At 40.6% G+C, this 11,311-nt stretch overlaps 1 protein-coding gene across 1 annotated transcript in view; it reads right to left on the minus strand.

The window, feature by feature from the left end:
• Positions 1-11,311, minus strand: part of LOC311194169 (cytochrome P450 2A3-like) — a gene marked incomplete at both ends in the record, with an annotated part of 28,364 nt that continues 17,053 nt past the window's right edge. Inside the window, 7 exons of the mRNA XM_084267190.1 lie at positions 1-197; positions 882-1,023; positions 1,698-1,885; positions 4,187-4,328; positions 5,948-6,124; positions 8,160-8,320; positions 10,098-10,247. Of these exons, the coding sequence (XP_084123316.1) occupies positions 1-197; positions 882-1,023; positions 1,698-1,885; positions 4,187-4,328; positions 5,948-6,124; positions 8,160-8,320; positions 10,098-10,247 (1,157 nt within the window). The remainder of the gene's footprint in view (positions 198-881; positions 1,024-1,697; positions 1,886-4,186; positions 4,329-5,947; positions 6,125-8,159; positions 8,321-10,097; positions 10,248-11,311) is intronic.

Raw genomic sequence — 11,311 nt, forward strand, 5'->3', positions numbered from 1 at the left:
TCAGTCATGTGCTGCATCCCAGCGTGGAATGGCACAAACCCTGTACGGGTGGGGCTGCAGTGTACCCCCAAAAACAGGCTCTGTGTTGATCTTCGTCTCCCCCTCAGGGAGCCGGAAGGTGAATGCCCGCAGCAGGTTGGCAAAGAAAATGAAGAGCTCGGTCCTTGCTAGATGCTCCCCCAAACACACACGGTGCCCTGCAGAAGGAAGGGGGAAGGACAGTGAGTAAATTACCCTGACCTCAAAAGTGAACGTATTCATCCTCACACAAAGCAAGGGTATTTTTGCTGAATCCTGAATTTCTTCAGGACTTAATGCAATCAATAACTCAAACCTTCACGTAATTCTTCCTTTAAAGAATCCTATCTGCAGCTATAGATAACTGTGCACCCCTTCTGCTCTGAGTTGCGCTTCAATTACCTCAAAAACCTCATCTTTATTTGACTGACAACTTTAAAGGAATTCATTCAATCATGTAAATGAAGAATAAGGACCTGCTCTTCCTGGAAGATGTGCTCCAGTTTTGTATGCATAAAGCATCAGCACAGCTGCTTGCAAGTACTTCCCAAATGCATGTCTGGTGTTCAAATGAATACCCCAAATCAACATCCATGATCATTAGCAGAGATTTTCCTTCCAAAAATAGGGCAAGTTAGATGTATACATTTCTCAGGACATCTCTGATTGCCCATGGTATTGTTTGTTTAGTAGAATAAATGTTTATAGTTGGATTGGTAAATGTTACTGAAAATAATCATGTTGATGTTATTGCTGCTTTCCACAAAGAGGTTTGAAATAAACGACCAATAGGTTTTTAATAGACATCTTAATTCTACAGTCCAAATGCAAACCATTAATGTTTGTACTGTCAGTTCATTTACCTATTGAGAATGGTAAAAAGGCTTCTTGGCTCACAAAGTTTCCATCCTTATCCAAGAAGTGACCGGGGTTGAACTGTCGAGGTGTTTCCCACTGCTCTGGGTCATACAACGATGAAGCAATATTTGGAAAAACTATGGTGCCCTAAAAGGAGAAAACCACTAACTCAGTTCTGGCTGTCAATCTTCCCCAGCACTCAGAACCAGTGAGATCAGTGTCAGTTTGCTTTCAGAGTTCGGTGTTGTACACTGGTAGATTCATGTCCCCAGTAGGAACTGCAAGGAACATGTGTTTTCGTTTCAGAATGTCAGTCCAAGCCTGGCAGTGCAAGTAGCTCTGTTAAGAGAAACTAACCACTTTATTTGTACTAAATCCATTTTCACTTCTAACATCCCAAGTTTCAGTGATTTAGTCCCTTTGACAAAAGCTAGGTGCAAAGGTTTATGCCTTTCCCTGGATTTTTCATAGGTGTTCTGCAGGCAAAAATTTGGTCAGAGATGTTTCCGATGTCGTATCAGCACAAATCAATCACTGTGTCCTTCAGTATCAGTCTCTAAGGTTTTGTAGAAACCCTTGCTAAAATCCCCTCTTCCATCCCAGGGCATCTTTCACCACTGATAACCCTCTCCCAAGAGCTGCACTGCTCAACTCAGCCTGGCAGATGGCTTCTTGTCCTTGTTCCCATTCAGGCTACAACCCAGAGGTATCCAACCTCAGCTGCTGTTGAGAAGAAGACTCTGGTACAAATAGATTTCAATCTACACCTTGGTCTACTGATGCAGGAAAGGTCTGTAGCAACTGAAACACTGTGTCTGTACCTTTTTGAGGGGAAAGCCAAGCAATGTAGTGTTCCTCACACAAACTCTGGGCATGCCAACTGAGATAATATTGCTGAAGCGCTGGATCTCATGAACCACAGCATTTGTGTAGGGCAGTTCTCTCCGATCCTCATAGCAAATTAACTGGGAAGGACCCAGAACAGCATCCAGCTCCTTCTGCACTTTCTCTGAGGGGAAACATTCACCATTCAGGGTGGAAAAACATATCAAGCATTTTCACTAATTCAGTTTTCAAAGACATTTCCCATTTACAACTACAAAGACAGCAACAAAATTAATGTAAAGATATAAGTAACTTTTATGAAGAGAAGTAGCAGAGTGTTCCCACAACTTCAACATATGGGAGCTCTATTTCTGAGTCAGGAATTATTTGATTGCAGATTAAGAAGAGACACTTGTTACTCAGAAGTTCAGCACTCTAAGAGTTGCCTTCCTAACCCTCAAATGCCAGAGACAACTGTGTTTTCTTTCGGCTGGGTGCCTCAGGCATCTACAGCTAATTGGAACCACTAAGCTCACAGCTCTCTAGAACTTAAACCAGGTGAAATGGGGCTTTAAAAGGCTAATTCCTATTAAAAAGAAACAGTTCTTATGTAGGATGTCTCTCAAGTGAAGCAATGCCAACTAGAACAATGTCTAAATACCTTAAAAAAAAATCTGGATCTGCATTTTGATCAAGAATACCCTGATTTAAATTACATATTGCACAGGAGCACTGGGAGCATTATCAAAAGTAGAAAATTTGTAAACTTCAATAATAAAAATGCCTTAGATTTTTAGCAAGCGATCTTGACCTTTTCTAGGCCCTTTGAAGCAACATTCAGATGCAGGGAAGTCCATTCTGAATTGATCAGTTTGTGCACATCCACATCAAGCGTGCTCAGCAGTCCTTCACAAAACTGTTAGGTAGACCCTGACAAGAGATTTAAGCACCTTACAGATTTTAAACTGTATATCCAGAAAGGTTTTTAAGTCAAGTAAATTTCCTTCTATGAAAACTGGCTGGAGAATCAAGCATGACTACTTCAGGATCCAATGTAATTTGAATATATATAATGATTGGTTTTTGCATAAGCATAAACATGCATCTCTGTTCCAGTAGCTCAGAGAACAAGAAGAGCCCAGTTTAGTGATTAGGCAAAAGGCTCTTCCATATGGTACCTAATAGAACTGCATGACACTGCCATCAGGTGCCAACACAGGCAAAAGTATAAATGGGTTCAAAAAGAAGCCATCAACTGAATGAGGACAGATATTCTGGTGTATTATTATATAATGAGAGTCTAGGTGCTATGTACGACTCAAGAAGTCCAGGAAGGACCACTCTGCACACACCCTGCTTTCCTAAGTATGCACAAGGTATTATATTTAGATTAATGAAATTATTGAGGTGAATCAGCGCTTTCATAACCTTAATTACATTAGGTGATGATAAACACACAATAACAAGTAGACCTTCCTGTCCCACAGCTACACATTGGGCAATTTTTTCTTATCTTGATCTTTTTTCTCCATTTGAAATCCTGTTCTCTGAGTATTTGTACATATTCTGCTATCTAACAATGAGATTTCTGTTATACAACATAAGAGATCATTCTTTCTTTAGTTTTCATTTAGTGCTCTATGAAAGTGATTGATGGTTATTTAAAAGCTAGAATTAAAAATAAAATTCTTAAATATACATAGACATAACAAGGGATCCATCAAAGTCTCCTCCTATCTGGAATAATTTCTGTTGCAAGAAACTCATACACATCATAGTTAATTGAATTACAGATTAAATAGATACTCTGATACCTTGGGATTATAAATGGACAAAAATAAAGTCAAAGTTGCTAACTGACCTTCAGGTCAATTTAGATCTCTACTACTTCTGTGACTTACAGAGCACAAAGAAGGGCAGGGCTTCCTCTAGCTCCCATCACTGAACCTCAGCCAATACAAAGAAGAATTGAAGTTTCCCAAGAGTGACATCCCTACTATCCCACATCAGTTTCTGGTTAATTATTTTCAGCCATTAGTTGTGTTTACAACTATGAACCCAACTCACTTTCTTGAGGCACCATCAACTCCTCAGCAGTGGCCGCTGTTCCTTCATAGATCACCCGTGCAAACCCTCTGGCTTCCCAAACACTAACTCCAGTCCTCTTACTCCATTGACTACCCTACCACAATCTTAATTTCCCAAAGGCCTCAACTCCTCCATCTCAATCAGCTGCAACCTCTGATCCATATGCATACTTCCCAAGCTGTTAACTCTTCCTGGGACACACTTTGTGCTTGTGACTGCCGTGAGAGTCTGTATACTGGATCTAACAATGCTGCCCAGCACAGATCTACCACTACAGAAAGGTCCATGTGCCACTAGCCATATATCAGTATCTAGGAAAAATCTCTGATCTGTGAAAAGGTTATGCCTTGGCTGTTCTACTGCATCAGAGATGCCTGTGACATGCTTATCCACTCACCTTGGATGTCTGGATTTGCCACCATATAGAGCAGGCCCCAGTTCAAGGTAGTGCTGCTTGTCTCTGATCCACCCAAGAAAAGGTCATTTATAGAATAAACCATGTTGTCTTCATTGTATGTAGACCTGGGCTCATCTTTGGACTGCAAATGATAAGAAAAAATAGAGGTGGATAGATAAAAGGAAAAACCAGAATAGGTTTATATATGATTTTATCACTGGTTCCAAGCTGCAGTGTGTTCTGCCTGTAGACTGACAAAGAATATTTGACACCAAAAATTATCTCTATGAAAAGCTAACATTTCACAAATGGACAAGCCATGTTTGCTCCAGTCTCAATCAGGAAGCTAAATCACATGATCTCCACAGAAAAGGACTCTTGGCTTAATTGTGCAAACAGGGGTATATTTAGAATGCTTCAAAAGTAAACGTTCCCCTGAAGATGTGTACCAGCATGTCATTCTTCAAGCCTCAAGTCATAGTCCATCACTTAGCTTTTCTACCAAGCAATACAGTGACCAGATAACAAACACTGGGTTGTCAAAAGTTCTTAACCTGTGGTATCCAGGCGTCTTCTCCACTACAAGGCCACAATGTCACACAGCTGCTCTGGGGTTTTACAGTTCTCAGTTAGAAGTGTGAGGACATGTATGTATATGCTGTATATTTTATTGTTTGAGGGGATTCATTGTTTAAATTTAGGGAGGTTGTGCTTATGGGTCTTGAATCTTTCTTTTGCCAGTGGAGCAACTGGAAAGAGAGAAGGACGTTCTTCCCTGTTGTTGTACCAACTAATTTTTTTATATTGCCTTTGTGTATCGATTACAGGCAGTTCAATTTTTTTAATAAACAAACTTGGATGATTTCCACCCAGCAGAGTCCCAGGAGAGCTTGCTGAAACAATTTCTGGTCCACTTATGTTCAAGTCTCATAACTCTTAGAACAGCAGTGAAAGACTTTAGAAGCAGTTAAATGCTTTAGAAGATCAGATGTGTTAATATTGTGCCAGTATCAAAAAAAAATTGAAAACAAGAGGAGCCAAGGAACTGGAAGCCAAATAAGACGACATTCACCCTGGACATAGAAATATAGCAGCTGATAGGGAAATCAATTAATAAAGAATTACCAGCTAGAAATACAAATTAATGTCATTTATTATGATACAGAAAACTGATCTTGGCAAGGAGAACTGATTTGATTCTTTAATAGAATTACTAGTTTGGATAACAGTTTCACAGTTTTCCCACCTGCCTCTACTATGCCTGCCTGCCCAAAATGTCCTTATTTGTCCCAGTTCCCTCTGTCAGCTTGAAACCTCAGTGACGCCAGCACTCTCCTCCAGCCTGGTCTGAAACTCTACTGACTCGGTGATTTTTTCCCTACAAAATGCTCTCAAAATCCCACTGTCCTTTTGGAGCAACCTCTCTTAATGAACCCTTTCCAGCCACACTGTCTCCTCAAAACCTTCCCTGTTGTTTTGTTGTCCACTTAGAAACCCGGTATTCTTTCCTAGAAGCCTTCTGTGTCTCAGAATCATTTTGTCACTTGTGCCAAAATGACAAAATATGGTGTATTAACCTCCCCTTCACTGAAAGGTTTGCAAGGTGATGTGGCATATCTATCATTAGAAAGGATTTGGCAAGTCCCTGGTTACTGGAATCCCATTAGAATGTCCCTGAAAGGTAAGAGATTGTGATAGAAGGGCTTGGACTGGATGGTTTAACGGTCCTCATTCCCATGATGAGACAGAACCAATACTTACTTTTTCAATGTGATCCAGGTAAAAGTCGATGAAATCCTGCAGTTCATCTGGTATCCCATGCTCCATGTGCATTTTTATTTCTCTCCTTGTAAAAGAACTCAGGACATCATAGCAAGATAACACCTTCTTATGAGGGCCGGGAAGACGGCACATCAACCAGGGGAAGACTTCATACAGCTGCAGGAGTGACACACAAGAGGTACCACAAGTCTCTATGACTAAAAAAAGCGGTTTAGACCTACTAAAAAGAGAAGGTAACGTTCATGTTTAGCGTCTGCTTTTAGCATCATTAGTGAAATCCTCTGACAAAAACTGTGCTTACGGTTGCAAGTTGTGGAACAGAACACTATATAATTTCTAGCTGTGCTGATGGCAAAATTTGGAGTTACACATATTCCTCTCAACCTCAAGCAAAATTAAAATGACTATAACTAGAAAGAACTGTATTCATTTATTCAATTCTCCAATTCGTGCATTCAGTGATGATGACAATGAACTGGATTCAGACATTTAAAAAGCGAGATCCTCCTGCCCTCCAGTGGGCAATACCGGGAAGGAAGCAGCAGAGCCTCTGCAAACGGACCGTGCAGAAGCAGTTGATCCAAACAAAGCAAGGGCCACCTCCCAGGGGCTGGTGTACAAACTCGCGATCCCACAACACGGTCTCTAACAGAGATCTCAAGGGTCCTCAATAAAACTTGAAACATCTGAAACCCAGAAAAGCTGAGAAACGAGTACTCGATACTTTTGAGTTCTCTCCTCTGGAAAAGAAGGGGTTAGCTGACACAACCAGATTCATTTTATACTTTACTCAGGGAAAATCTGCCCTAAGAATAGCTGCTTCCTACATATTCTGGTATCTAGAAAGTTCATTCTGATTTTCAGCATATATTTATGCTGGGGAACTTGTGTACTTATTTCCTGTATCTGAAGTGTATTTTCTCTTAATAGTTCTTTTGCTGCTTGAAACATAATCCCACGATTTATTCACCAGCAGAACTTTTTATCCTTTCTCAGTCTTTATTTTAATGAGCTCTTCTCATACTCTTCTTATTATACCATTGAAAGTATATTAGTAGGTGTTCACTGGAGCTTGTCTGACTTAGATAGACTGTATTTTGTCTTTTTGAATATCAGTTCTTGTTGCCAGATATCCAATTACCAATGCCTTATCACAGAAGGGTGGTACTCCAGCTCTGTAAATTCACATAGAAATTCATATCCTTTCTGTTTAGTTCCATTTCTCTTTTGTTGGGTTTTTTTTTCTTTCAAAATCTGTTCAGAAGCTTTAACAATCAACCACTGTCTGACTAACCATATAGTTGCCCAGATTACACGCATTCCTACTTTCAAATGCATTCACTATCCACCTCCTGTGGCACCCTCACTGTAAGTGGAATTTACCTGTCAATGTCCAAGACAGGAACTGAGTCCATTCAGCTCCCTGGCTGCTGGTCCTGCCAAAACTCCTCCTCCATTTCTGGAGGGCACCAGTTCACAGGGTTCTCCCATTCAGTGTCTGACTGGACGGAATCCAGTTAAGAGACAGACATGTGGATGCAGCACTGTCCAATTTTTACACAATAGTAAAGTATTTCCTATTTTGCATCAGGAGAACACTGGTTGTTTTGATTGCCAAGCTTACAGGTGTATTTGCTGGCTTAGCATTTCCTGTCTTCTGCTGCCTGCATCTGGAGCTGCTCCTCACTCAGGGTGGAAGTCTCCACTTCTTACAGAGGAAATGGAGATAAGTAGCCACAGGCAAAACACTTTGGTATTTGAATGATTCTTCTCTCTGTTGACTCCATATAAAACAGTGTCTAAACTTGGCATGTGAATCATACTTTTAGACCTGACACTTAGAATTTAGCAATCCTGATGCCCAAGGCAGGAATCCGTTGTGCATGGGGTTTAAGAAACCAAGTAACAGGCATGGCCCAGGAGCAGTCCATCAACTTGGGCCTCACTGCAAAGATTCAGGCACAAACTACCTTATCACAGTGCTCCAACATAGGACAATGAACACAAATGACCAAGGCTGGTATGTAGATCTTAACCATCACACTTTGAGGTAATGCACTTCCCAGTAAAGCTGCATGAGACATCTCTCACCCCTTCAAAAACTTTTGCCTAACAGCTACTTCTTGAGTAAGTATTTCTCACTTTCTGTCTTCACTTCTTTTACTTCATTTCTGATTTACCATTTACTTACATGATGAATAAAGCTGCCTCCAAATTTGAATATGCGCTCTGTGGCTCTAATCAGTTCATGGAAAGTTTCGTCCTCTCTGGAGAAGCGATGTCCAAAAACAACAGCACAAATGACATTTGAGACAGCATGAACGAGAGGGAAAGAAGGATCCAAGGGTTTCCCTGCAATCATAATAATAAATGTCATTTTTAACGTCCCCTATTCTGCCTTAGTGCAATGAGAGAATGTTACAGGTTAGCCATAGAACTTTCAAGAGAGCATTGCATTTCACAGAGTGGCAGCAATCTTCTTACAAAATTGTAGTATCAAACTGATTCTTTACAACTGTGCTGCAATCCTGTAACCCCAGGAATGTGTGGTCCTCTAAAGAAAAGCCAAACACATAAAATATTTTTTAATATGATAGAGCAAGTTTAGAGGTAAAAAAAAAATATTTGCAAGTTTGCTGTCTGGCAAACTCAAAATAGACTGAAACCACTGTGATTAAAGGAAATCCGAGGGGAGAACTATAAGGAGAGAGGCAGTCTTATTCAGGATGAACATAAATACATGCAAGGCTACTGTATTTTGTCTGACCATGCTAGAGATGTACAATCCCCAGTAAGAGACAAGTTGTGTGAAGAAAGTAATAACCAATTTTAAAGTAATTACTTGAAAAACTAATCTCAAAAAACCTATTTTATTTTACTTCAGAATAAAAGACTATAAACAATTATATTTATGCATGCACTGAGGCAGCTGTCTAACAGCCAGTGCATGATTCTGATTAGCAACCTATTGTTCAGGACTTTTCTTTCCCGCACACGTGATCACATTTCATTCTCTCCTAGTTCTTAAACCATGGGACTGGGATAGATTTAATTACTTTTAATTGATACAGTGTTAGCCACAGCATGTCCTGATTTACTGTGCCTTTGCATAATGATAAGTATTGGGAAATCCAACCCACATGCTTCTAACTGGGTTGATCAGGATAAAATGTTGTAATGAAGACAAGATTCTAGTCACTCCTTTACAGAGTGCACACAAATGGCGTTACAAGACCTAATCCATCAGCGCTGATAACACGTCCATATCTGTGTGTACCAGCACCACGTATGAGCCAGCAATGGGCCCTTGAGACAAAGGCAGCCAACATCATTCTGGGCTGCATTAGGGAAGACATTGCCAACAGGTCACCTCTGATCAGCACTGGTGAGACCCACTAGGTCCAGTTCTGGGCTGCCTGGTACAAGAGACACATCAACATACAAAACCAAGTTGAGCAAAAGGAAACAAGAACAACTGAAGGACTGGAGCATCTTATGGCTGCGAGAGCTGGGACTGCTTAGCATGGAGAAGTCTCAGGGAATTATGTTAATTGTGTATAAACACCTGATGGAGGGGAACATGGAGCTAGACTTTTCTGAGTGGTATCAAATGAGGCAATAGGTAAAAATTGAAATACATTAAATTCTGCCTAAACATAAGACATTTTTTACTGTGGGGCTGATTAGACACTGGAACAGGCTACCCAGAGAGTTGGTGGTGAAGTCTTCATTCTTGCAGACATTTACACCCTAACTGGACTCATCTGTAAGAAACTTGCCCTGATTGACCCTTCTTTGAGAAGGGGTTAGACTAGACTATCTTCAGACATCCCTTTCTACTTTAAGCATTCTATGATATAAAAAAACCCCAAAGAAGCTCCAGTTTTGCTTAGTAGTTTTGTAAATAACTTTGAACAAGACTAACATCCCACTGGGTTTGAAAACAAAAAAAAACACCACAGGACTGGAGTCTTTGCATTTTCAGTCCATTCCACATGGACATTGTAAGACCCTCCACATTTTCTTATGGAAGAAAATCTGCCCTGGATTTCACAGCAGGACAGAGGAGTTCATACACTAAAGACATCATACTAACAACAAAATGAATCAGTGTTTATTGCAGAGATACCTTTCATACTTGTAAAGAAGTCTACCAGGTAGCGGGCCTCTTCTTGAACTCGATGCTCCAGACCCCTCTTCCCCAGTCCAAGGTTGCGCAGAGTCCTCAGGGCAAACCTTCTCTGCTGCTTCCAGGTGTGACCAGTTGCCAACATAATCCCTGCGTCCATTCAAGGAAGAGCTCTTTATCATGCTCATATTTATTATAGACAAGGACTACAATAAAAGATTTACTAAACCTCAGAATATCAATGAAACTCAACTAGGAAATAAGACAACCTGCAGGATCAAGCTTGATCCAAGACAACCAGTGATCTCAAAGTTTGACAGCTGCTTCTCCGTTTGCCTCCTGCTCTCTTCTGTGTTTGGAGCTCACCTGACCAGGGTAATGATTCTCATTAACGGAAAAGGGGAAAGGGTTCTGATTGTCCACAGTCAGGGAGAAAGTTTCCTGTCCACAGTGCAGAAAAGTTTGATGCTTGGGCTTTGTGGTGAGTATCTTCAGAAGAAATAAACATCGTGTACTAATGGGATCTTCAGTGTAGTACAAGAATCACCAAAGACTGAAACAAATTCAAATCAGAAATACTTAAGGAATTAGGTTTCTTTAAAAAAGTCAAAAGTCCCAAATAAAGTAAAGGTTGTTGCAAAATGCATGTGTTCATGAAAAATCACGAGTTTGGGAATTACAAGTATGACTATGAAACCTATAGCAAGGCTGAAACAGAAGTGCACTGAACCTCTAGATGCAACTGTAAGAGCAAGAAGATATTCACACAAAAGGGAAGGAATGGGAAGAAGATCCCACCATCAAGCTCACCCTTCAATTGAAAAATGTAATGATGGATGACAGCGAGTCCAGAACAAGGAAGTGCACTGTTTCCTGTTCTTCCTTCACTTCTCTGTGGCACAAACCTACCGCTGCCTTATCTCACCACCTCTGAATCTGTTCCAGTGAATATTTCACACAAGGCATTATGAATCTTTTTTTTTCCACTGGTCTTTTCTCCTCCTCCAATTAAAGACTATTTCACCCCCCGCTTGAAATCCATTCAGTACAATCACTGGGGCCCATCCAAAACATAAGGTGAATATGTTGCCATGAATTTTTGCCAGCTATAGATGGGAGAGAAGCCAGGAAAGCACAGATGAAATCCACGCACTGCAAGCAGCCGATGAACCTGTTTGTACACTGATTACAGGACCAGCCCCAAAGTGGAATGG

The sequence above is a fragment of the Gallinula chloropus genome (assembly GCF_964237585.1).
Source record: "Gallinula chloropus genome assembly, chromosome: 8".
In the NCBI taxonomy this organism is placed as follows: domain Eukaryota; kingdom Metazoa; phylum Chordata; class Aves; order Gruiformes; family Rallidae; genus Gallinula; species Gallinula chloropus.